The sequence below is a fragment of the Camelus dromedarius genome, chromosome 5 (assembly GCF_036321535.1).
Source record: "Camelus dromedarius isolate mCamDro1 chromosome 5, mCamDro1.pat, whole genome shotgun sequence".
Taxonomy (NCBI): Eukaryota; Metazoa; Chordata; class Mammalia; order Artiodactyla; family Camelidae; genus Camelus; species Camelus dromedarius.
Window position 1 is genome coordinate 63,707,791 of NC_087440.1, and position 27,798 is coordinate 63,735,588.

Sequence of the window (27,798 nt, forward strand, 5' to 3'; positions counted from 1 at the left end):
TTAGGAGGTCAGATATTTTATAAAAGTTAGTAGTCATTATCAGAAAATCCTTGTGAACACAGGAGAACTATATATAGCTAAGAGAAAATCTTTAATGTTCATGAACTATTAGAAACAATTTACTTATCCATCTGTTAAAAATTATGAATAAATATCTGGTTTGTGTTTAGGAAGTTTCAGTTTCATCTTAAAAAACAAAACAGATTGGATAATCTAAAATTGTCTGGGTGAGAGGAAGTTTACTGGAAAAGGCCATGTGGAAACTTTCTAGGGTGATGGAAATATTCTATATCTTGTTTGAGTGGCAGTTTCATAAGTATATAAAATTATCAAAACTCATCAAACATAACACCTAAAATCTTTGTGTTTTCTTGTATGTTAACTCCACATGAGAATTTGAGTAGGGGTATGATATGATTAACTTTGTGTTTATGAAGAAGATGAGATGTACGGAAAAGAAGATTATATCTTTTGGGGGCACTAATGGGTGTCAGAAAGAAAAGGCACAATTTCCTTTTAAACATTTTTTTTTGGAACAAGAAATTATGGTAGAAAATATTCTTATACACACTGTAATGCTGCTCTGATTTCTCACCAAGATTGTATAATGCAGTGAAAACCTTTTCAACTTCCTGCCAGGGATTTCTTTTGTCAAAGCCCTCCAGCTGGCGATCACCAGGACTGTTAGGTGTTATACCCACTTCTCGTTAAGTTAATTAAAAAACCCCAACTAATTGTAATATTGAAAAACATGTCAACATAATATGGATTGCAGCAGTAAGGGAGGATGTACACCAGCGGAACTGGGGTACACGGTAAGAGGGATTTAACAGGGATTTATCATAGGGCTTAGATTTGTGCCTAGATATGTCTGCTGGGCTCAGTCTGGGTTCCTCCTTCTGTGCTAGCCACCTGGAAATTCTCTCAAGGCTTTAAAATGGGCATTGTTGTAAAGCTTGTCTACTTGTCCACGTCTCTAGGATCACTGTCCTTTTATACCTTAGTTCCATTATTTGAATACTGAAGTTTTATATGTTGTGCCTGATTTTTTTATGCAGTGGGAATAATCCAGTCTCCATTATTCCATCTTAGAAGTAGAAGTTCTGATGGTTTTAAAAAAAAATTAATTGGCATAGGGTGACGTGTGGATAGACAAAAAAGTTAGTATGCCAGTGCTTACTTGGAAGACGTGAAAGCCCACAAAGCTTAAATGAGAGTAGAAAAGTAATATTAAAATAGCCAAGTTTTTTCTTAAAACTAATTTCAGAAATAGTTTTTGATTTGTGAAAGGAGATGGTGTTTTAGCTAAGTTGTACTAAATAATAAGCACGTATCAATTAATTAATTGCAGGCTCCTTGAAAGGAGTATTTACTGGTTTAATTTTGAACGTCTTGCATATTTTGTTTATATACTGAATGCTCAGGAAATAAATGTTGAGTAAGTGTTTTCAGGATCAGAGATCTAGCATTCTTGGTAGAATTCATAATGTTTGTCCTACCCCTTGAGTTTAATTAAGGTCTGTTTTTAGGTAAGATGAGAACTAATGCTTATTAATATAAATCCAAAAAAAATATGATTTTACATTATAAGTTTTAGTTTTCACTCAGTTTTTAAAATCTCCCTATTACAGTCTCTCTTTATTGTGTTAATGTAAATCTACTGATTGTCAGCTTTGTTTCTCAAAATATTAACTCATTTACTCATTCACTAAAAATTTTGAGCACTTTAGTGATTTATATAATATGATTTCTGTATAACTGCAGAATGAAATAACTATCAGAATTAAAGATATCCTTTTGTTAAGACTAATAATTCTAATAATAGTGACCTAATAATTCTCATACACAGAAGAGAAAGTATTTTGGATGGTATTGTCAGAGATAATTTAGTCTCATCCTTATAAAGAACAAAGACTTTTAAAAAACATAAAAGCATATATTAAATAATTCTCAAATAGTTGTTTTGATAGTAGGTTGTTGAATATTAGTTACATATTTAAACCTTCCTGGTTATCGTACAAATCTTTCTGCATCATTCTACCTAATTTTGGTAAATGGAACAGCCATTTACCTAGTTACTCAATCCCCAAACATAAGAAACATTTTTGGTTTCTGTTCCCTTTCTTTCAATTCTACTACTACCACCACCAAATCCAGTCCATTATCAAATCTTACCTGTTCTACCTCCAAAATAATACCAAATCTATGATTTCATTTCATATCTCCTACCGCCATCCTGGTTCAAACCAATGTTACATCAATTTTGACTACTTCTAAGTATCTGTTTCCATTCTTCTCATCCTCTAACCCATGTTCCATACAGCAGCCAGAGAAATCTCTTGTAAATCAGACCTTGATGAGTTCTGTTCTTAAAACCTTTTAGTGGATTTCTGTCAACGTTCAGAATAAAATCCAATTTGTTCAAGATTGACTACTATTCCCTCTGTGATCTGGTTCTTGACCTTCTCTCCAGTCTTATCTCATTATTATTTTTCACTCAGTCTCTTCACACAAGATATGGTGACTATCTTTTTATTGTAAGAACTCCTAAGCCCGTTTCTATCTTAGTGCCTTTCACTTATTGCCATCCTCTGTTCTTTACATGGCTGCCTCATAAATGTTAACTCATGTCACCTCCTCAGATAGACTTTCTCAAATAAACTTACCTAAAGTGGTATCTCACTGTAACTTTACATCGTTGACCTTCCTGAAGTTATTCTGTTAATGTATTTGTTTCTTATTTAATTTTTATTTAAGTTCTATGAGAACTACAATTTGATTCTGTATACGTTTCAGCTAGAAGAATTTGGCATTTAGTTGCTCATTAAGTATATTTTTTGCAGGGTATTTCCCCAATCTTCTAATTATAATGCAGGATCATAACCACAGAAAATAGCATAGTATCTATATAAATTAATAATATTGATAATTGATGATTTCTGAAAATTACAATCAATGTCTACAGTTTAAGATAGTGAGCACTTTGAATTATAGCTGAAAAGAACTTTAGTCTTCAGAGAATAAAGTAAAAGGTAAGAATTGATATACTGTCACAAGTCTAAAGTTATTTACTAATTCAACAACTATTTTAATTCAGCAGTTTCTATGTTTACCATTGTATGAAGCAAGTTGTCTAGCCTAGTTAAAGGACAGTAGATATTCTTGACATGCATTCTAATAGTGGCAGATAATTGGCATAGAATTTGGGTGAAACTCATTATCATCAAAATTCATGAACATCAACTAGTTTTAGTAGTTATTTTCTACAAGAATCCATAAAATAGACCCACATTTTTGAAGCTCTGCACCAGAGTACCTCAGGTTGCTGCCATAGCAAACTCTTAGGAGAGTTGTACAGGATAGTTAAAATTTTTAAGGGGAATCCAGCATTTGTCGGATACTACACAAAGTACTGGCTCAAGGTAGTTCACAGTTTCAACATTATATTGTACCTTTGACGACGTCATGTTTTTGTAATGATACTAGCAGTTACTGTGATAAAAAGCAGATATTGCAGGAAGATCAGACTGAAACAGCAAGTGAGAGCAGTTGTGTCCAGTATGATTCCAAAGTTGTAGAATATGTGCAGGGCTCAGCAGGTGCACCCATCCTATTAGTAATTGTGGTTATTTAATAATGAAATTAAAATGTTATTTTTCTTTTTTTTTTTTTTTTTGCCTTTTTTGTTGTTAGGATATAAAAACGTGTTAAGTTGTTTGGGCCTAACTATTTAATAAACAGAACTGTTCCTTTCACTTGGGAGTACCATGAAGAAATTATTGTGACACTAAGGACACCTTGAATGGAGAAAGTTCGGGAACCTCTCTATAGCCAAATTTGGATTTTTTTCCCCAAATGTGATTTCAGTCATTTTTGGTGGCATTTTTCTGGAGATCTTGTCTTTGGCAGCCACTCTGGAAGACATTTCTGCTTATAATACCTGGCATATAAAGTGCTATGGAAGCACAGAGAATGAGAAGTAGCTTCTCTGACATGTTAAAAATACGTCACTGCACGTTGGGATGCATATTACTGTGTTATAGGCATCATTTTTAAATCTCAGTTAATACTTACAGTAATTCTGAGACATGAGTATTATCACTTCTGTTTTATAGGCAAGGAACCAATTAAATATTTTGCTCAAGGCTACATAGCTAAGTGGGCAAAACTAGTCTTTGAATCTACTTCCAAAGCTTGTGCTATTTTAAGGGCACAAAAATAAAGGGCAAGTGATTTTCATGTTTATAGCAACCTATAATGAAAGCTTTTGAGGCAATACTTTAGGTATTATTTTCAACTTGATTTGAAATTGATTTGAAGTTAACTGGGTGGGGGATCAGGGGAACAAAGATCTACTATGTTGTAGATCTTAGGATTGGAAATAAAGATAACATATTAGATATTTTATGTTAGTTCTTAGTCCCTATGTACATGCTAGCTTTTTGGCTTGTTTGCTGGATTATTAGACTTCTTAGTGTATTTGATAGCTTTATTTCCGTAGTAGATAATCAGTGAGGATTGTTTTAGTGTACACATAGTTAAATTTGGCCGTCTACAAGCTAATAGTTCATAGGAGTCAAGTACTACAGTGTTACCTTGTGGATTTTTCATTTTGAATATGTTCTTACCTTTGTGCTTCCAGAGCATAAAGACATTTCTAGAGCCCGTAAAAGACCTCTTATTATGCTCTGTTATTTTCTTTTGGAATTTCTTTAGAATTTTGAATTATCTCAACAATTCTACATATCTCTTAATCTTTTTTCTCCTATATTTTGACTCTTTTTGCTGCATTCTGTGTCATTTTTGAGACATTTCTTCCAGTTTATGAATTCTCTTTTCAGCTGTGTCTGATCTCTTGCAGTCTCCTTAGTTTTTTCACAATACTGAAATACTATCATATGTTTTGTTCATGGATGTCCTAGTTGGTTATTTTCGAATCTGCCTAGTCAGTTTTTTTTACATATAGTACTTTCTCTAGGCATATAAAGTATATTAATTTTTTATCTAATAATTCTAATGCTTATAGTATTTTCAGACCAGGTTTTGTAATTTGTTGTTTCTACATATACTTCTGGTAGTTTTTTGTTTGCTTTTAATTTGGTGACTTTGGAGTGTGTGGAGTTGGTTTCTTTATGAGAAATGTGATTCTCTGATACACATGGGAATAGTGCCAACCTGGAACCTCTTTAAAGTTTTGGGTGGTATGAATTCAGGCCATAAACTTGCATAAATATGGTTAATTATCATGGGAGCTTTTTTTTCCTTTTAATCTTTTTTATTCTACCCAGATCCAAGGCAGACAACTCATTGTTTGGGTTTATTTGTTTGTTTTTCATAGTTTATAATTCAGAAATTCTTGACTCTATTTGGATATTATATGATATGACTTTATATCTAGATTGAACTCTAAATTCCTGTCCCGTAAAAATGGGGCTTTTTAAAAGGTCACAAATGAACTTATCTACAGAACAGAAACAGACTCACATAGAGAACAAACTTATGGTAGGGGGTAGAAGGGATGGGAAGGGATAATTTGAGAATTCGAAATTTGGACTTCTTGTGGGGTGATGGAAATGTTAGCTATCTCGATTGTGGTGGTTCCATTGGTGTATACATCTATCAAAATTCATCAAATTGTACACCTGCAATATGTGTAGTTTATTGTACAGGAATCATACCATAATAAAGGTGTTTTTAAAAATGGGGCTTTTTAATGCCCATACTATGGGCCACACATCAGCAGATGCTACCAAACTTTAGCAAATATTGGCCCTAGAATTCTGTATCCATCTAGATTTCTGTCTCCTTTTTTTCTTGTGGTCTTATATAAATCCTTTAGTTTTTAACCAGCCCAGCCATGTGTTTGAATATATTTTTTAAAATATATGTTTTATTCAACATTTTTAGATGGTGGTGTAACAGAGGGGAGTTAACTGAATATCTGAACATAATACAAAAAGACAACCCATTTGATTTTCTGAAACTCTGACATGAATCTGTGCTCACTGAAGTCAGAAGCAGATTACAATCATTAGAATTCATCTTTGTGGATTTGCTGTTACTTTACCTAGAGGTAGAATTAGAACTCTTTGACTCCCCTGGCCATAGCCAACTAATTCCTACCTCCAAGGAACATTTAAAATGATGAAATTTGCCTAGAAAAATAGTTGAGTGTTATAAGACTGTAGCAGATTTTGAAAAGATATACTGGGGTGATAGTGGTGATAGGAAACCAGTGTTAGGTATTCTATATTGATTCTTGACTATTACTCCAAAACAGTAACATAAAATTCAAATTAGAAATTGAAGCACTTTTAATTCAAAACTGTCTTTTCTGTTTTATGTTAAAGTGCTAAGCCAGAACAGATTTTCTTCCTACTCCAAAATAGTTACGTAACAGTCTGTTGTCACAGAAATCATTCTATTATAAAGTTATTCTATTGTAAAGGGTATAGTCTTTATTTAAAATGTTAAGCTACAAATATTTATCCTTTTGAGCCATCTGCTCTGCTAAATATCCATAAGTATTTTAGACTAAAATCTGAAAAATGGAAATACTTGAAAACCTTTGCATTTTTGACTTTTTTTTTATAGCATGTGTCTTGCTTTGAGTAGAAATAGATTGATGCAGTAAGCTTACTTGCAGAACATTACAGTATTCTCATTTTTAAAAAAAGTTTTAAACTGTCTTATAGAAAGGACCCCATATTAACTGAATGAAATTATGTTATTAAAAATATTTAATTCCTAATCTTATTTAAATAAACATAAGTAAAAACTCCTTATTCAGTATATTTATTCCTACAAAAATATATTTAACTCTTTAAGTTTAAAATTCTATTAGGTGAATTTAAGTTTAAAATCATTATCCTAATTAACTAAGGAAGTTTTGTTAGGAGTGTGAAGAGGAAAGTTTGCTCCCTATTTCCTCCTAATGAAGTCATTTTAAGTTGTCATAACTCCAGGAATTTAATTAGTGTCTTCAGTTAGTCATTTTTATGAGTACACGGTTTATTGAGTGTTCATTTCATGTTTCCTTTTTGAATGGCATCCCTCTAAACATTTGGAGTGAGATTAGTCACCCTTGTACTACCCCCATATTCCCCATCATGCATGCACACACGACACACACACACACACACACACACACACTCTCATAACTGGAAAGAAAGATGCATTAGAACTGGACAAAACAGGGGTTGAAGAAAAAGTTCCTGAGTGGTTGTAACCATGAACTGATCTTAGAATGAATTTGCACTATTTAGGAACTAAGTTTAGAACAACAACAACAACAAAAAAAGAGATTAGAAGAATGAATTTGCAATTCAAATTCGTGTGATCTGGACTGCACAAAAACCTTAAATGTATGAATTTAGTTTAAAGCAGTCCATGACTGGTAGTGCTTCAGAGCACCTGACAGAAACAAATGCAGATTCTCTAGTGAATATATATTATCTTAAAATTCAAAGAAATATCATAAATTATTTCCTAATGAATGTGAAAAACCACAAAGAAATGAGGAACCATGAATTAGAATTAGCAGAAACACTAGACGAGTGTATGTAGTTTGACTTGGAGACCATTGCATTGTGGATTCTATTGAATATGCCCCCGAGGCTGTGTAACTATTACTATAGAAATTTATTATAATCTTTTTACTGTCTAGTATCCTGTCCCCTATTAGGATTCATTAGTTGAAGCAGTGGTCCAGTGTTCAGCATCCGTAATACTGGTCTGAGGTTGGAGAAACGTGTGATAGAGTCTAAGCCATGCTATTCTACTAAAATACAATTATTTTCCTGCTCCCTTTGAAGTTGATTTTGTTTCCACTTGTCTTCTAAGCCTGATTTTCTGGCCTTCATTTGGTTTTCCAAGCTTCTTTAGTTTATTCCCTTTTGTGCTTAATAAAGCTGGGGCTAATTTGTTTGTTTACCACCAGTTATTCTGATACACCACCACTCCCTTCACGTGCATTGCATTGCTTATGCATTGCTTCAGTTATTCAGTTCTTGTGACACCAGGATAGCTTGCCTTTTTTGAACTGTGGGCCCTGAACAAGTTCTCTCTATGAGGAGAGGTTTTTTTTTTTTATTTTCTTAATAACTCCAGCCTCTATTTTCCCTTCAAATCCCTAGTGAGACTCACTCTCAATTTAAACACCGACAGTGCTCTATTCTTTATCCAGACACTTAAAAAAATTTTATTGCTTTTCAAGGTAATATATACCATTTCTTTTTTTAAAAAATGACTCCAGTGTATTCAGTAACCTCTCTTTTATTGAGCCCAAATTTGTCTCATTGCTGGTTCTGAATCCCTTCACTACAGCATCCAGAAAAGCTTACCTATCCTTTATATAAAAGTTCTTTAATTACTTAAAAATAGCTAAGAAAGTCTTAACTCCCTTTTTTCTTTGTGTTTTTCTTGTATTACCTTGTCAAAAGTGAAAAACTTCAGAATTTAATCTTTGGCAAGTCAATACAGAGATAAGTCATCATTAGTAAAGAGTAAACATTATCCATGTTGTTATGTTAAACAAAAGTTACATTTTATTTTTACCTTCAGAATTCTGCTGTTATTTACACTAATACTTCTCATCCTTTCTCCTAAAAGGTCCTAAGTTTTCACCCATCTCAGTTAAAACATAACTTACAGTTTTAACTAGAACAACTATATATAATAAGTTGATGATACTGGATCCAATCTGTAGCCTTTCTATAACTTGATTATAAAATTGTTTTGAATAAAGTAAAAGACTAATGAAGGTCTCCACTGAGTTTAATTTTAATTAAACAAAGTTTAATTTTACTACCTCTATTTTCCTTTTCTTACCCTTTCTCTCCCATCCTCATTATTTCATGATATCTCCCTCTTACTTTTATTAAATCTTTTTCTCTGGAAAAGATCTGATCAGCCAGTTCACTAAAGATTTAAGTGACTGGTGGTCAGAAACACGTTCTTCCTCTGGACTATCTGCAATTTAAACAAAGAATGAAGTTATATACTGTTTCTGCTTTTGGTGGGGGGGGGGCGGTGTGTGCGTGCATTATCGTCATAGCATTAAATCACTCTGTGCATACAACTGTCTACTTGTAAATCCAACACTTAGAATAAACAATGAATTATCCAGTACATCTTGCAGTTTTTTTTTACACCTCAAAAGAATGTTTATAAATTTTTTTATAGGAAGTATGGTATAATTCTAGACATATAGTGGGTACTCAGTTCTTGTATTTTGATTAATTTACTAAAATTTCAGAATGCTATAAAGTTGGGAATTATGGATGACAGAATATTTTAAGATGCTATTATAGACAAATTCACAAAAACTCTGGCTCTCTAGATTGGACTCTGTAGATTGATTTCATCTTGAAATTCAATCACATATTTGAACAATAGTTTAGTTGCAGTTTCTTGTTGGAGATTTAATATAGCAATGAATAATTTATTTTAAAGGCTTCTTTATGAGGGAGTATGATCCCAAGTAATACTGGACACTTGGATAAAATCTTGGGTGGCACAGGAATGTGCCCAGGGGAGATGCCCATAAAGCCTCAGGGCAGATTGATTCTATTTACACACTTCAGATAGAAGGCCAGTTAGGGCAAAGGAGAGTGAAAACACCAAGCTTTCAAATGTAAAAAATCCTACATTTCAATAGAGGTTATAAATACTACATTGTATATTTGGTTGTGAATTCATTATTTTCACCTCTTTGTTGTTGTTGATATTATGCCTCAACTCTATTTTTTCAACATTTTATTTTGCAAACTTTCAAGCTTTCAGAGGAGTTGAGAGAATAATGTGATAAACCCCAGTACACTGCACACTTAGATTCATGAATATTAATATTTTTTAATACGTGCTTTGTCTATATATGTATATATCTCACTTTTTCTCTACTGTTTGAAACTATTTACAGATATCATGCCATTTTATCCCTGATACTTCAGCATGTGTCCCTAAAAATAAGGGCATTGTTTACAATACCCTTGTCATATGCTGGAAATTTAACATTGTTAAGATAATATCACCTGTTACACAGTCCAGTCAATATTTAGGTTTCTCCAATTTATTTTTAACAGATTTTTTAACTTCAGTATTCCATCAAGAATCATAAATAGCATATAATAGTGATGTCTCTTCATTCTATTATGTAAGTTGTCACAAATTTGATATAGAATAATTCCATACTTTAGCAACTATGGACAATGTCTTACAAGTCGTGGAAAAAAACAAATATAAATCCAGGTAATTTAGAAATATTCAACTATAAGTTTTATGATATAGTCTATTTTATTATTTACAGTGATTTGCTTTCCCTGAAAACACTTTACTTATGGATATATGTATTCCTGATGCCCTAGTTAAAATTCTGTTGTCTCTTTTTAAAATTTTATTTTATTTTTAAAATAAAAATATATTAAAACTGACTTTCTTTTCTAACCACCATCACAGTCAAAATACAGAATAGTTCCATTATACCCCCCAAATCTTTTGTGTTATCACTTCATAGTCACACTGTGACAGCCTCCCTTACTTTTGACAACACTATGACAACCTCACCTTACCTTTGACAAACACCTTTGACAAACATTGCTATAGTTTTTTTCTAGAATGTCAAATAAATGAAATCAGTAATGTATGTCCTTTGTGACTGGCTTCTTTCAGGGCAGTGTCTTTGAGATTCATCTAAGTTGTTGTGTGTATCAATAATTTATTCCTTTTGACTGAACAGCATTATATGGATATGCCACAGTTTATCTGTTCACCCATTGAAGGACATCTTGATTGTTTCCAGCTTCTGACTGTCACAAATAAATCTGCTATAATCATTTATATATAGTTTTTTTTGTGTGTGTGTGAGAATGTAAGTTTTCATTTCTCTGGAATAAATAACTCAGAAGTAAAGTTGCTTGGTCTTATGGTGAATGTGTATTTAACTTTATGAAAAACTGCCAAACTGTCTTCCAACATTTGCATCATCTTGTCATTGGAGTTAGTTGATTGTCTTTTTCTATGTAAGTTTGTATCCTGTATTATTTTCTAACACCCTGACTATTATTTAGATCGTATAAATAATGTTGATGTTTTTATGGCCTTCTATGGGCCGTGGTTCTAATATCAGCCTGTTTTAGAAGACTTTACCATGCTATTTGGGTTTGTCCTGCAGTGCACCACTTAGTGGTCACTCGGGATCTGCCTGTGGGTCTTCTCTTTACTGAAAGTCTACTCTTTACTGAAGGTCTTTAAATCTTTGGTCTGTTAATTAAGGTCTCAGTTGCAGCCAGGCAAGGACAGGTACAGAGTGAGCAGTTCAAAAGAGCTTTATGGGGATGCTTTCCTGATCTCCCTTCTCAATTATCTCCCAGGTATTCTCTGCCTCCCTGGGGGTCTGCTTTTTGTTCCTCAGGGACAGTCTTACACATAAAAACCTTCAGCAGTCTTACTACATTTAGAGCTGTGTGGTGGGAAGACAGTGACATAGGGAAAATACCGACAGGGTTTGGTCCTGCCCTTTCAGTGTTACTTTTTCTCTAAGAGTTAGTTTCACCTGCCTAAGAGTTTTGGCTTCTGCAGGCATTTCTGGCCACGCTTATCATAGCTGCTGTGGGACTGCCCAGGGATTGTGGTATAGGGAAAAGGAGAAAGGGAAAAACAAAAAAACAAAAACCAAACCCTAGAGATTTCTCCAACTCTTTCTCTGCAGTTTAAGAGTTTAGAGAATTTCTCCTGGATCTCACTCATAACACACAGTACTCACTTATGGGTTCCTGGCTTCACTGAGTTTAAGCAAGAGATAGTAGAGGGGGAAAATGTTAAATTCATCACTGTTGCAGTGGTATTTTGAATTCTGGTATTTTTTCCTGATCTGCCTCCTAGCATTTACTTTGCAGAGTTTTCAAATATTCCGTCCAGGTTTTATAGTTTAATTGGTGGGAGGTAAAGGGATCCATCATAAACACCACCGCCCCAAATTAACTCAAACAAATCCAGTCATCTTTTTATAGACAATGACTTCTTTCTGAAGGCATTCCTTGTCTGGGTTTCTTATTTTTGACTCTGCAAGTATCACTACTCTGATACTAAAGCCAGACTTACAATAGCTCTGTTTTCTGAATCTGGAAATACAGAAAGGGCACAAAAGTACTAGCCAAGATGGTATAGGTTCAAAAAGAAGGAAAATACATTAATTTGGGGGGAGGGTAGGGTGGGGAGGATGTTTTCATTGCCCTTTTTAAAAAAATAGGGGTAAGTTTGATTTATGTCAACATGTACTTTCTCCTCCCCCTCTCCTCCTCCCCTCCTCCTCCTCCTTTTTTTTGTGCAGGAAGAAAGCAAATTAAAGCCTAACAAGGCTCAGTAAAATTCTAAATGTCATTGGCCTTCTTGTATTTTACCCATGTAAAAAATCTGATGATTAAATCCACAGCTAAATGAATTTGAGACTGTACTGATCATGTTCTAAGACTTCATCATTTGATCCTTAGGATTTATTCCCTCATATTACTATTACTCCTAATTGTGGTGGATAGCTTTGGCTTAGATTCCAGCAAGCTGTGCAAGCTGGAACTGTTGTCCTGAAAATAAAGTTTTTGTTTATTTTGCTGGGATATCATTTGGCTAGTTTTCTAATTTTGTTAGATTTGGATCAGAATTAATTATGTGTTTCTTTGGTATCAGTGTCAGGTTTGTATTTTTTTCTTGAAGTTGTGAAATTAAAAAATAGCAGAAGAACAGTGAATGATATTGAAAAATTTGTGGCACTCGTATTTTGCTATTATGATCTTCTGAAGGCTTCTAAAAGAAGCATTTTTCTATATAGTACATTGGTCTCATAATACCTATCTTTGTTTTCTTTTTATCTTTTTTTTTTCCGTACTAAAAATGAAGTCTGGTTAGAGGAGAGATTGGGGAACCTCCCTCTTTTTGCAAGCTTGTGGGTGTGTATGAAGCTCTCATGTGGTCCCCATGCCCATTTAGTCTAGAGTAATGGTCTCTGAAGTGGGTTGCATGCACTCCAGAGTACAGCCGTTTTGAGACCTTTGTAGCAGAGACTGAATCCTGTCCACCAGAATCCACTCACTCCTTTTTCCTTTCTCACTTTCCATGCAGTTAGGTATGGCCATAAGCTTTCTGACTGCCAGTCAGTGGAATATGAGCTTATATTATATGTTAATTAAAATTTGTGCAATCATCTGTTTAATGTCTCCCTCCTTTTATTATAAATTATGTGAGTGCAGACGTGTATCTTATTCTCTTCTTTATCCTCAATCCCAGAACATTGTCTGGCACGTGGTAGTATTTGCTCAAAAAATATTTGTTAAATGTATTCATGAATCTGAGTGTTTACTTTACAAATTAACTTAAAAAGTACGTATGGAGAGCTTGTAGATTTAGTATGCATGTAATATGAATGTTCATTACATGTTTACATGGCAATATTTAAGAGTTAATAGTTATTTAGTGCTAATTTAAAGTTTATAAAATGCCTTAACACTTTATTTGTCATCACAGTAATCCTGTGGGGTGGATGATGATATTATTTCTGTTTTATAAGCAAGTAATGTGGGATTCAGATAGAGTAAATTATTTGCTGCAAGGGCACATAGATTTGTAAGTGATAGATCCTCGACTTGAACCATTTGTTTTTACTGTCTCTTGGATTCTTTTTTTTTTTTTTTTAACATTTTTTATTGATTTATAGTCATTTTACAATGTTGTGTCAAATTCCAATGTTCAGCACAATTTTTCAGTCATACATGAACATATACACACTCATTGTCACATTTTTTTCTCTGTGAGCTACCATAACATTTTGTGTATATTTCCCTGTGCTATACAGTATAATCTTGTTTATCTGTTCTACAATTTTGAAATCCCAGGAGGGTGGGAAGGGATAAACTGGGATTTCTTGGATTCTTATATTAACTTTGTATCATATACCCAGTTCTTATTGACTAAGGGATGGTAGCAAAATTAAAATTCACATAGTTATCATTAAGATAAATAAATAAATAAATAAATAAATAAATAAATAAATAAATAAATAAATAAATACTTTTGATTATTTCATACGTGCTGAGAATAATAGTCATCTTTGATAATGAGCATGAAATTTCATAAATCTAGGTTGTATTTAAATCTGAATTACATAAAAGAAAACAGAGCAGCCTTATTTCTGTGTTAATTCTACAAAGCAGAAATAGAAATCCACAGCAGTTAATGAAGAAGTAACACATAGTGGTTTCTGAATTACCTAAATTAGTGTTATTTTCTTGCCTCTTCTACAAATAACTTGAGTTCACCTCATTAAATTTTCCATTGTTTCTTTTATACCAGTGCAATCAGCAATAATACAAGGAGAGGAAAGAGATGAAAACCAAACAGAGCAGGATATTTTTTGAGGGTGGGTGTATGTAAGATGGGGGTGGAGAATCTGGGAAAAGCCATTATGGTATGAAAAAATAAAACTTACTGGTATTTTATCTGAACTGATAGAATCTTTAAGAACTAGAGAACTAAGAACTAGAGAACTACAGGTATTCATTTATATATAAGATCATCTTTTTTGAAAGAATATGTAAATCTTAATGACTAATAAAGTATGCAGAAGTATGTGTATTTGTGTAAAAAAGAGAGTATCTATCTGTACATCTACGTATATGCAGTTGTTTTTATATGTACAGAGGGACACACAGGAGTCTGGTGTATTAGGATAGAGAGGAAGACTTTTCACTATACTTTCTTAACTTTGGTTAGGAAAATTTTTTTTTTTTTTTACCATTTAAGTATATTATTTATTCCAGAAAGTAACTTAAATGAAAAATAATGATTTGTTAAAAAACCAGTCAATTTTTCTACATAATGGGAGAAAACCATAATTAGATTGAATTTATGATCTTTATGATTTTCAATTGAATTTTCTTTGAGAGTTTTCTTTTTTAATTCATTATTAACAATTTTGATATTATCCATGCTGTTTTTCTAGATCAGTTGTGGTCCACTTGATAATAATAAAAAATAAACGTTTAAGATAATCCATTGTCTTACCTTTTTTTAGACCTCTATTTTATTCAGTTCTAACTGAAGTGAATTCTTTCCTCATCTTCACTTTAAGTGTATGTTTGATTCCTTTAACTGCATGAAGCTTATCAATAATTAATAATTGTATTTTATTTTATATCTGAAATGAAGTCATAGAATTTTTAAGTTTTATTGCGATATAGTTAATGTCTTAAAAATTACACACATTTAATGTATACATCTGATGAATTTGGGTTTTTGTAAACACTCATGAGACCATCACCATGATTAGGCTACTAAATATGTTTATTACATCCAAAAATTTTTCTGTGTTCTTTTGTGCTGTTGTTTGGTAAAAACATCTAATATGAAATCTATCCTCTTAACATATTTTAAAGTATATAATACCGTATAGGTAGCTATATGTATTACATTGTACATTAGATCTCTAGAACTTGTATAAAAAATTTTATGCCCATTGAAAAATAATTTCTTATTTTTCCCTCCCCCCGCCCTTGGCAACCACCATTCTGTTCTCTGCTTCCATGACATTGACTATTTTAGATACCTTATATAAGTGAAATTATGCAATATTTGTCCTTTTGTGCCTGCCTATTTCACTTAGTATAATGACCTCTAAGCTCATTAGTATTGTTGGAAATGGCAGGAATCCTTTTTTAAGGTTAAATAATATTCCAATGTATGTATGTAGCACATTATCTTTATTCATTTATCTGTTGATCGACATTTGGGTGATTTTCATATCTTGGCTATTGTAAATAATGCTGCAGTGAACGTGGTGCAGATATCTCTTTGACATCCTGATTTCAGTTCTTTAGAATATATACTCAGAAGTGGGATTGCTGCATCATATGGTAGTTTTATTTTTTAATATTACAAGGAAGCGCCATAGTGTTTTCCAGAGTGGCTGCACTGTTCTGCATTCCCACAAGCACAGTATAAGGGTTTTCTTTTCTCCACATTCTAGCCAACACTTGCAGTCTCTTCGTTTTTTTGGCAGTAACCCTCCAAACAGGTGTGAAGTGATTTATCATTGTAGTTTTGATCTATGTTTCCCTGATGATTAATGATGTTGAACATCATTAGTGATGATAAGTTATGTCTCATGTACTTGGTGGTCATGTATATGTCTTCTTTGGAGAATATCTGTTCAAGTCCTTTGCATATTTTTTAATTCAATTCTCATCTTTTTATATTTTTTGGATTTTTTGCCTCTGCTTTTGGTATCAAATATAAGAAACAATGGCCAACACCAATGTCAGGAAGTTTTCCCCATGTCTTCTTCTAGGAATTTTTTAGTTTCAGGTCTTACATTTAAATTTTAATTAATTTTGAAGTTTTTTTTTAATATGGTATATCCTTCTATTCTAAAGGATAGTCTTGGTGGATAATGGATCCTAGGTTTCAGCTTTTTCTCATTCAGGATGTTGACTGTCTTGCCACTTTCTCTGGCTAGCAGTGTTTGTGTCGAGAAATCAGTTGAAAACCTTATGGGTTTCCCTGTAACTAACCTTTTGTTTTTCTCTTGCTGCCTTTAGAATCATTTCTTTATCTTTAAATTTGGCCATCTTAATTATTATATGTCTTGGTTTAGGTGTGTTTGGGTTTTTTTGTTTGGGACCCTCTATAATTTCTGTACTTAGGAACCTGTTTCCTTCAGATATTTGGGGATTTTTCAGTCATGAAATTTTCAACTTTTCAACTTTTCAATTCCCTTTTCTCTTTCTTCTGCAGCTGGGACCCCTATTATGTGTAGATTGCCACACTTTATATTATCCTATAGGTTCATTGGTTTTTACTTGCTTTTCTATCTGCTGTTCTGATTGGGTGACTTATGTTATCCTATCTTCTGAGTCACTTATTTGTTCCTCTGCATTATCTGGTCTGCTTTTGACTGCCTTTAGCTCAGCTCTTAGCCATTGAGTTTTTTATTTTTTATTGGCTCCTCTTTAAATTTTCTATTTCCTTTTTATATTATTCTGCATCTCTATTCATAGTCTCTCTTATTTACTTCCATGCTTTAATCACCTCCTTTTTGAAGTCATGATCTAGTAGACTGTTGAGATCTATTTCATTGTTTCTTCTTTCAGGAGACTTCTCATGTTCTTTTAATTGGGAGTGGTCCCTCTGGCTCCGTGGATTTAGGAGTATCAGTTATCTAATGTGGTGTGGAGGGGCTGTTTGTTTGTTTGTTTTTGTTTCTTAAAGTAGGAACATTCCTGTATAGACTGTGCATGTCTAATAGTTTTGTGAGGCCTTTTGTTAGTCTGGGTGTTTGCCATGTCTTTCTTCTGTGTGTGTTGTCTGTTATCCCTTTGACTGGGGGTGCTATTGGTGTTGCGATCAGAGCCTACCCTCATACCCTCCTTGCTGTTGTTTAGTGAGGCCTCCTTTTTTGTTCTGTGGTTGTCACAGCCCTGACAGGGGCCAGGGCTGCTCCCCTGTTGTTGGAATAGAGGTTTTCAGACCCATTTCTGAGCTGCAGTGTGTGGTAGATGGGGTTGGAGCACTTCAGCTGGAAAGAAGAGCTGCAGAGTACACCTCTGCAGGAGATGTCCACCAGGCAGTACCCTCTGTGGTGTTGTCTGACACTTGTTATGTGTTCTTGACACTTCCCTTGTCCCTCCCCTAGCTGCGGGAACATCAGCCACCCTCTCTGTTGTCCCCCAGGTTCTGCGCCTGCAAAGCCACCAGTGCAAACCTGCCAACGTCAGGCACTAAGACCTGCTGTAGGGATCATGCGGTCACACACCTGAAACCATGGTGCATCACAGGGTCAGTGCAGACCCCAGCCCCACCTCCACATCCAATATGCTGGCCTGTTGTAAATGCCGTATCCAGACCTCCCATGCACCAGAACTCCACCTGCTGCCTTTTCAGAGGTGGGGGTCCACAGAGGTACCAGCAGAGGTCCACCCCCTCTGCCTGGGGCTGTAAACAAATCTCAGTCCCACTAGTAAAATTGAGGGGCCCCTAGGTATGGATTCAGGTTTCAGCCCCACCTCCACCCTGGAGCAGGGCAGCAGCAATGTGATGGCTGTGACTGAGCCTCATCTCTCTTCTTGAGAGAACTCACCAACGATGGGGCCTAGAGGAGACAGCAGCTGTGGCATGGCTGCATTGTGCCCCTCCCCACCCCCAAGTGCACCAGCAATGGTGCTTTTTTTGGGGGTTCCAGGCTGTTCTGTGCCGCACACAGTCCCAGCCACAGCTCACACCGCCCCTCCATTCCCTTGAGGCTGCCTCTGCGCAGTGGGCTTCAGCCCTCTCCCCAGGCTTGTCATTGATCTCCAACAGCCAGTCCCAGCCTGTCCCCACTGGCTCGCATCTAGGCCTGGGGATCTCAGGGACCCTCCATTGCCAGTTTCTCTTAGTTTTGTCTGCCAAGCAGCTGGTAATTTCTCCTCTGAGCCTCAGAAGCTCCGCTTCTGTCCCCGCTGACTTCTCACTGGAGAAGAGGCATCCCAGCCTGAGGGTGCCTTTTTTCCTTTGCTACTCCCTCCCCGCAGGACCTGTCCTGCACTGATTTCCTTTTCCTTGTTTCCCTTTTTTTCTCCTGATTTTTGTGAGGAATCCTCCTGTATTTTGAAGTGAGAAGCACTCTGCCAAAGTTCAGTAGGTGTTCTGTGCAATTCATTTGGTCTGTAGATGTAATTCTTCTTGTGTTTGTGAGAGAGGATGAGGTGTGTGTCCCTCTACTCTGTCATCTTGGCACTTTCCTTGAATTTTTTTGAAACTGACTTGCTTATGACTTAGTTGTTTCCTTTACTTCTGGATTGTTTCTTTCTATAAATTTTTTTTTGGTGTTTACATCAGTTTTAATCTTTCTCATTTCTATGTTTAGTATAATACAGAGGCCCTCCAAGTTTCTTCCATTTGTAGCCACTTGATTGAATGAGTATCCTACTATTTTGTCAACACACTTCATATGTATAATGTTTATATGTCATACATCCATTTTAATCCAAGTAGGAATATATTAAATCATGTGTTTTACCTGCCTTTTAACAGTCAAAATCATTATCATTCGTTAGAAGTTGATACAGGAATACTAATCTGAGAGCCTACTTTCCCAAGGTTAGGCTTGCAAGAAAGGAAGTGTATGAAGAACTGTTAGTTAACATTGATCAAGAGAAAAATGGGTTATTTTTTGAAGTAGAATTGAAGTTTATTCTAGCAACTCTATTTTCATTTTTCTTGGAGAAGTTAACCATTATCACCACAGCTTCTTTGAATCATTATTATACTAACAGTTTGGAACTAATTCTGTAATCTACTACACCATTTATGTAACAGTTGTTTTAGACTGCTTTTATTATAACTAGTCTATTTTATAATGATAGGTAGGTTTTAAAAACTTTTTATTTTGAAATAATTTTAAACTTTCATCTTCTACCTAGTTATGTTGTAACACTTTAATGCAGCATATTATAGATCTTTGTTTACTCATCTGCTTCCTACAAGACTTATGATTTCTTTGCATCCTCATTCCCTGGATTGCATCCATTATATAATATGAACTCAATTAATAAAATTATGAATTCATTATTTGCAAGGCTATAAATTGAAGTCTTTGAGTTTTCACTAGTGTTTTTGCTCTTCACTGATATCCCAGCAATCTCAACTTCTAATTGAATAATTTTAATATTTAATGATGAATATGAATGTTTTTTAATACCCACTTTAAACCTCTTACAGACAGTTATAAAATTTTTCATTTTAGTAACATCCAGTGCTGCTCTTTTACTAGCATTCACTTATATACTTTATATAATATGAATTAAGTTAAATTTCATTAGTGTTTTCATCATTCAATTATGACACTTTAAGTCTAGGAAATAATTCTCAAATCATGATCTGAACACTACTTCCATTAGCAAGAATAAGTGGTAATATTAAAAGAGTTTAAATGCAGAATTTTCAGTAAAATTTATTTGATTGGGTAAAGTTATTTTTTAATAGAGATCAGAATGTCATTTATTAATTTATATTTGGGACAGGAGATACCCTAAAGTATCTGAAATATATGACTTATTTATGACCCTTTCTTTTCTGATACTGAGGTACTTAAGCTAAATAAGTAATCAGAAAGTTCTTTTTAAGCACTGTGTTAGAGCAAAGGTAGGTAGGTAATCTTACAGTTTAAGAGCCTAGAACACCTGTCTGATAGAGATATGATACTAGCTACAAATGCAAGCCATATTTGTAATTTAAAAACTTTAATAGCAATATTTTAAAGCTAAAAAGAAGCAGATTAAATTAATTTTAATAATGTATCTTATTTAACCCAATATAGCCACGTTATTTTAACATGTAATCAGTATTTTAAAATTAATCTTTTTTATACTCAGTATTTGAAGTCTGATATGTGTTTTGCATATAAAGTACATCTCATTTAGCTCCTTCACCTACTAGATCATTCAGTTACTTGCAAAAGTTACTGAATCTCTTTGTCTCACTTTCCCCATTTTTACAATGGAGACAGTTGTAAGAATTAAAGATAATACATGATATACCTGGCAAATGATAACTGTCTCATAAGCTTAACTGTTTTCTAAAAAAAAATTTGATCAAGTGAACATGACATGTAATGACATCATTGTCTTAAGGCAAGGATCATATCTTAGGCATTAAATTTGTAACCTGCAAAGACTCATCTTTTGCCTCAGGCAGTGCTGGGCACACACACATCTCTCTGATTCCTTGTCTGAATTATTTTTAAACAGAAGCTTAATCAATATTGGTTCATCAGTTTTTACAAATGGACCACATTGATGCAAAATGTTAGTAATGGGAAAACTATGGTAGGGAATCTGTGAAATAAATATTTTTACTTTCTGTTCAACTTTTCTGTAAACCTGAAACCACTCTAAAAAGTAGTCTAGTAATTAAAAAAACAAACAAACACATTACCCGCTACTGTTCTTAATACATATTAGTTGTGACAGGAACCATCAGTAAAAGTGGCAATTTGAGCATCATTAAAACCAGCAACAAGAGAAATTTAATTATGGTTAAAAATCTAAATGTTTCCTCTTCTGTCTACGTCTTTTTAGTATATGGAAATCCTAAGCACATAATCCTGATTTTTCCTCCATGGTATTGGGATGGATAATGAACTGTTATTGGTGGCACTCTGATGCTAACGTAGATATAGTCCATACTTTTTAATACACTATTGCTGGTTCTGAGAGTATCTTTTTCTCCTAATTTCAGGTTGGGTGGGACTGTATCAGCATACAAGATAGTACCAGACGAAATAGAAGAAATCAAGGTATAGTATGGCATTTTTCACCTCTACAAAGACTTAGTATCTTGGTGGGAAGGTGGGCGAAGAATTGTTTTTTCTTTATACTGTTGAATCTTTGGGTGTGTTAGGACATCATTTAATCCCCAGATATCCTATTTGAATTAAAAAAAAATGTATCAGATAATCATCAGATTTAATCTACAATCATCAGTACATTTCTAAGAAAAATATTAGGAAAATCAAAAAACGAACCCTTTCTTGTGAAATTCATTGAAAACCTGCTTAAGAGAGAGCACTGTATATGAGCATTAGTGTACATATTAGATTATCTTTTTATCTTGTTTTAATTTATTTTCCCTGTAAGCTTTCACCAATTTTAAATAGTATTAATCTTCTAGTAAATATTTCCTGGTTCCTGTGATAACATGTTAGGCCAATTTCAACGTAAAGTTTACAGTACAGTACATAAAAAATTGACCTTACTATTTGAGTATTACTGCATTATTACATTCTTCTCTTTCTAACATTTTACTAAATCCCGTGGAGTAGTCTTCTAGCATAACTTGTGACCCTTGTCTAAAGGCACTTTACAATCTAGTAAGAACTGAACTTGCAACCTATTCCAAAAAAATAAAATTTAACAGTTGGAAAGCAATAGTCAAGGGTAACCAAGACTGAGTTTTAAGCTGTTAACAATGACATGACAAGATCTCAAAGTCATTAAGATTGATTTGATCAAACTTCAAAATCAAGTTCAGTAAATTCAAATCTTAGTAAATAGTTCTTTAAATTGCGTATATTATATTTGTATCAGTTAAGCGAATTGATTTCTATGTTATATACTATTAGTTTCAATATCTCCGTAGTTCTAGAATTAATATCATGATTATATTCTAACATTAAAGGGGAAAAAAAGCCAGGAGTGTCAAGAGGCTCTTTCCAACTTGATATAAATTCATAATATAGTTTGGCTTAGAGGAACTTTAAGCCAGATCTCTCATTTTTCCAAAAATAAAAATAAGAATTAATAAAGGTGAACTGTTGAAATTAATTGAATTGTTTGTGGTGCTTAAGGTTGCTCTGTCTTATATTACAGTTGCAATATGTGTTAAATGATAAAGGTAAACAAAGTGTTCTATGGAATGCATAGATAGGACACTTGGCCATTCCAAAAAGATAATGCACAAAGCCTTTTCAAGAGATATACTCAGCAAATTGGAGTTCTGTAGAGGCAGAGGCACTTGTGAAAGCATAAATAGGAGATAACATGGCACTAGACCACAGGGTATAAATAAAGATTGTTGAGATGCAGGACTGGCAGTGGGTCTGTATGCCATGTTAAGAAATTTGGACTTTATATTGAAAACCATGGGGTGCTATTATGTGATTTTAAAAAATAATGTAGTATAATCAGTTTGGGGAGTTTTTAAGTTTTTTCTATGATGAGTTAAAAAAAAATGATTTCATTGGAGAAAGGAGGTTCCATCTCTAAGGAAGGAGACCGGATTGCAGGCATATAGACATGAAATGACTGAAACGTGAACTAAATTCAGTGGCACTGAATCTGAAGAAAAAACTCAGATTCGAGAAATACTTAAGAAAATAGAATCAACAATACTTGCTTTATTGGATGGTTAGGGGCAGATGGAAAGGTTGATCCAGGTTTCCAGCTTGGGAAACTGAGTAGATTGTGTTGCTGTTATCTAAAGAGGAGTTACAATAAAAGGAATAAGTTTGAGAGGAAATAGGGTAAGTTATAGACTTAGGTAACCATATATTCACTAAATCACTGAGTAAAGCAGCCTGAAACTCAGAAGAAAGATAAATTTATCTTTCAGTTGATATTGGGATTTGTCATTATGCAAGAGTTAGTTGAGGCCATGCTAGTGAATGGAGTTGCCTACAAAAGCTATATGAGGTGATAACAGTGGACCAAAATGTTGCCCTGAGGAAGGCCCGACCTAGAAACAGGATTAATATAGTCTTTTTTATTAGTTTAACTAACTAGCAGAAATGCTGCTTTTTTAAAATAGTGACTTTTCTCTAAAGGTATAGCTTTTTCACTTTTTTAAATTCTAGAGTTATAAGAGTTATTCCTCAAGAGATTCCTTGAAAAACACATGATTCATAGATGACATATAGTAGATGATTTTTTCATCAATTACTGGTATATTAAAACAGCTTCAGAGAGTTTGAGGTCTGAGGTATAAACAATATGAAATTGATTCTTCTTTTCAAAAATGTTAGAAGAAAAACCATTATAAATTATTTCATCAAAATTTAGTGGCATCATTAGCATTTTCATCTGTTGTCAGATATAATCTTTTTGTTTTGATTGAAGGAAATGTGAAGTATCTGACTGTAATGTGCATTTTAGTTGGCTAATATCTGAGTAATTCTAAATTGTCTACATAGGACAACTGAGTTTAAATTTGAAATAAACTATCTACATCATACCATGTATAAATACTCAGGTGTATATTTACTATTAAAAAGATACTACTGATGAAACATAATTCAGTTTTTGTCAGCAATCTTTCACAATGTTTCTTGCAACAGTTGTTCTTATTTAGTTTATGCATAGTTTGAATTAAGCGTACATATATTATTACAGTAAATTAGCTCATAGTGAATGGATTCTTGATCAAAGCCTTAAGGAGTAAAGAGCAAATACATTCCTGGCCCAGTAACAGCCATCTCTACCACCCAGTATTCTGAGTTTTTATCTTCATCAGTTTCTTGCTTTTATGTATTTTTACTACTGTGTATACATCCCTAAATATTATAATTTATTCGTACTTCTCTTTGAACTTTTTGTGAATTGATTCACATTGTATGCAGTCTATTGTGCCTTGTTTCTTTTGTTCAACACTGAGATCCATCGTGTTGCTGCCTATAGCTTAGGGTTTGGGGAGGGTTGTTTTTGTTTTTTGTTTTGTTATTTGTTGTAAAGTAATCTATTGTGCCACAAATTATTGAGACATCTTTCTCTTGATGGACATTCACCTTGTTTCCATTTGGAGCTATTATGAAAAGTGATGCTATAAAATTCTTATAAAAGTATCCTATGTAAGAGTTTCTCTGAGGTATATACTGAGGAATGGTATTCCTGAGTTTTAAGTAATGTATACTTTCAACTTTTCTGGGTGAAATCAAACTGTTTTCTAAGATAGTTATGCTAGTTTATACTGCCACTTAGGTGAATTTATTTGAAACAGAGATATTTTAATATTAACTCTTTAATCGGTATGAAATTTGTATGGATATAAGTTTGTTTTTATTTGCAAATGTGATGACTAAACTTACATAATATTTTCCAAATGTATCTTTATTTTCCCAGCCCAATTTATTGAGAAACCCATCTTTTCCTCCAGTGGTTTGAATTGCCTCATTCATCATATGCTAAATTTTCATATGCCTAGACACACACATATACATATGTAAATCTCCCTTTTCCTGAACTTTTGTTTCATTGGCCTATTTATCTGTTTCTTTGCTAGCATCATACTGTTTAGGTTATAGTTCTTTTTTTGCATAGTAAGAAAAGTTGTATGTCGTTTTTCTTTTTTTATTCTGTTGGCTCTTGTAGTAAATGATTCAGATAATATTACACTAAGTTTGTTAAGTTCAAAAGTATTCCTGCTGAGGAGACTTCTGGTTTCAGCCAAGGTGGACTAGCCCGGTCCTTCCAAAATCTTTCCTCTTATAATTAAAAATCCCTAGACGTTACAAAATGAAAAAGCATAGAAAGATTCTGAAAGATGGGAAGAGGTAATCAGACTACCTAAGGACCTCAGGCAGTGAGTTACCTGGGTTTCTGTTTGTCTCCCATGTAATCCAGACTCCAACCTAGAACCACCAATGGGCACAGAAAAAAAAAGCACCTAGAAGAGCCTGATCACTCTAAGCAAAGGACCCAGGACAAGGGTGGACTCACAGAAAGAGAGCCTTTTTGACATACTTTTCCTACTCCAGCCAAATGCCAATGGGAAAACTACTTAGCTTCCTCACAATTTCAGCAGAGCCAATCAGGGAGCTGACCTTCCACCTCAACCCCTGCTATCCCACAGAAGCAGGTGGCAGAGCTCTGAATTTCTCCCCTGGTCATGTTGACAGAAGAATAGCTCCCTGATCACCCCATCTCTCACATGGCAGAGTAGACAGTGCTGTAATTCCCCTGCCATAATATTGTAGAGGGGACCAAGTGGGGAGTTGAACTTTTATCATCAGCCCACCATCAGCCTTTAAGGGGGATGAACCTCCATCCCTATGTACTTCAACATCAGTAGAGAGGATATTGCACTCTTGGTATGAGTCAGCCTTCTACTTCCCGTCTTAAGTGTCAAAAGGATCCAGCAGGGAGCTGAATATCCACTCATACTAACAACAGTGTGGAGCAAGGTGATGCCCCACTTTTATGAGAAAGGTTTCAGCAGGGCTGGAAGAAGAGCTCAACTTCTACACTACCCTACTGTTTTCAATGAGACAGTATAAATCAGTGCTTCATTTTTGCCAGAGTGGTGTCAGTGCCCTCATATTAACTTCACCAAGGGGACATCTGCCAAAAAGATTAAATAGGATTCAAAATCTCATAATGTAAATATCCAGAATGTCCTGGGAACAGTAAAAAAAAATCACTCATCATACTAAGAACAATGAAAATCACAACTTGAATGAGGAATAAACAGTCAACAGACACCAACATGAAGATGAATCACATGTTGGAGTTATCTGACGAAGATTTTAAAGCAGTTATCATAAAAAAAAAACTTCAACACACAATTGCTAATCCTCTTGAAACAAATGCAGTAAACAGAAATTACAAAAAGGAACCAAATGGAAATTAGTGAACTGAAAAGTACCATCACCAATATAAAAGACTCAAGATGGACAGAGAGGTTGGGGAACAATGGCACCAGAAGGAAGTGCCACATTATTCAAGTGCTGAAAGAAAGAACTATTGACCACAAAGTCTATATCCAGTCAAATTATCCTTCAGGAATGAATGGGAAATGAGATACTAAGACAAAAGGAAACTGAAAGAATTTGTCACTAGAAAACCTACCCCGAAAGAATGGCTAAATAAGTTTTCCAAAGAGAAAGGAAATGATAACAGGAGAAGGTCTGAAAATTCAGAAAGGAAAGAACAGTGGAGTGGGTAAATAGAGTGGTCATTCGTTTCTTATGATTTTCTTAAATCACATTGAAAGACTGAAGCAAAAATTTTAACACCATATAATGTGGTACACAATGTATGTAAAGTAAATAATGAACATAATCATATTTTAAATGTGGGAGTGCAAAAGTGCCAAAATGGAAATAAAGTTTCTGCATTTCACTTGAAATGATAAAATGCCAGTCAGTACTGGTACACTGTGATGTTACATCTATATATTGAACACTCAAAGCAACCACTAAAAGAAGTATACAAAACAGTATGCTGAAAAACACTATAAATTAGGATGGAGTCCTAAAACGTGTTCAAGTAATCCACAATAAGGCATAAAAAGGGAAACAGGAATGAGAAACCAAAGATACAAACAAAAGAGAAATAATAAAATGGCAGATTTAAGGCCTAATATATAAAGAATTAAATAATCCAAATATATCAATTAAAAGACAGAAAATGATGTAACGAATTTTTAGACATAATCCAACATATGCCATTCTCAAGAAATTCATTTCAAAAACAATGACATAGGTAGGTTGAAAGTAAAAGAATAGAAAAAGATATACTATGAAAACACTAATTTTTAGAGAAGAGAAAAACTCTCAAGTGAATAATCTGTTTCTTTCTCAAGAAGCTAGAAGAAGAAGAACCAGATATAGTCAAAGTAAGAAGAAGACATGAAATAGTTAAGAATTGGAATCAGTGAAATTGAGAGCAGTAAAACAATAGGGGAAAATCCATGAAATAAAATGCTGGTTCTTTTAAAAAAAACTCAGTAAAATTGGTAAACCTTTTAAGAGATTAACAAAGTTAAAGAAGAGAAGACACAGTCACCAATATCAAGGTTGGACAAAAACTATCACTGCAGATCTTTCATTCATTAAAAATATAATTAGAGAATACTTTCAAAAACTTTATACTCACAAACTGGTCAACTTACAAGAAACGGACCACTTCTTCAAAACCCACAAACTACCAAAACTAACCACACTGAAACAGAGAATTTGAGTAGTTGTATAACCATTAAAGAAATCAAATTTGTAATGAAAAACCTCCTAAAAAAGAAATCTCCAGTCCCAGGTGGTTTCACTGGAGAATTCTGCCAAACATTAAAGAAGAGTATCTGTTTTACACAGTTTTAGTGAGTCATTTCCCACCTGATTTTATAAGACTGGTATTACACCAAAATCAGAAAAAGACAGTACAAAAATGAAAACTGCAGGACAATATCTGTTATGAACTTAAAATCCTCTACTAAACAATTCCAAATAAAATCCAACAAAGTATAAAAAAAATTAAACACTACTACCAAGTGGGATTTATTTGAGGTAAA

The 27,798-nt window shown here is 33.9% G+C and overlaps 1 protein-coding gene across 9 annotated transcripts in view; it reads left to right on the top strand.

The window, feature by feature from the left end:
• The window catches only part of GPHN (gephyrin), a 430,038-nt gene that overhangs the window by 95,529 nt on the left and 306,711 nt on the right, over positions 1 to 27,798 (top strand). For all 9 annotated transcript variants that reach the window (XM_010976627.3, XM_064486047.1, XM_064486048.1 and 6 more), the window contains exon 3: positions 21,262 to 21,319. In XM_010976627.3, coding sequence (XP_010974929.1) covers positions 21,262 to 21,319 — 58 coding nt within the window. The remainder of the gene's footprint in view (positions 1 to 21,261; positions 21,320 to 27,798) is intronic.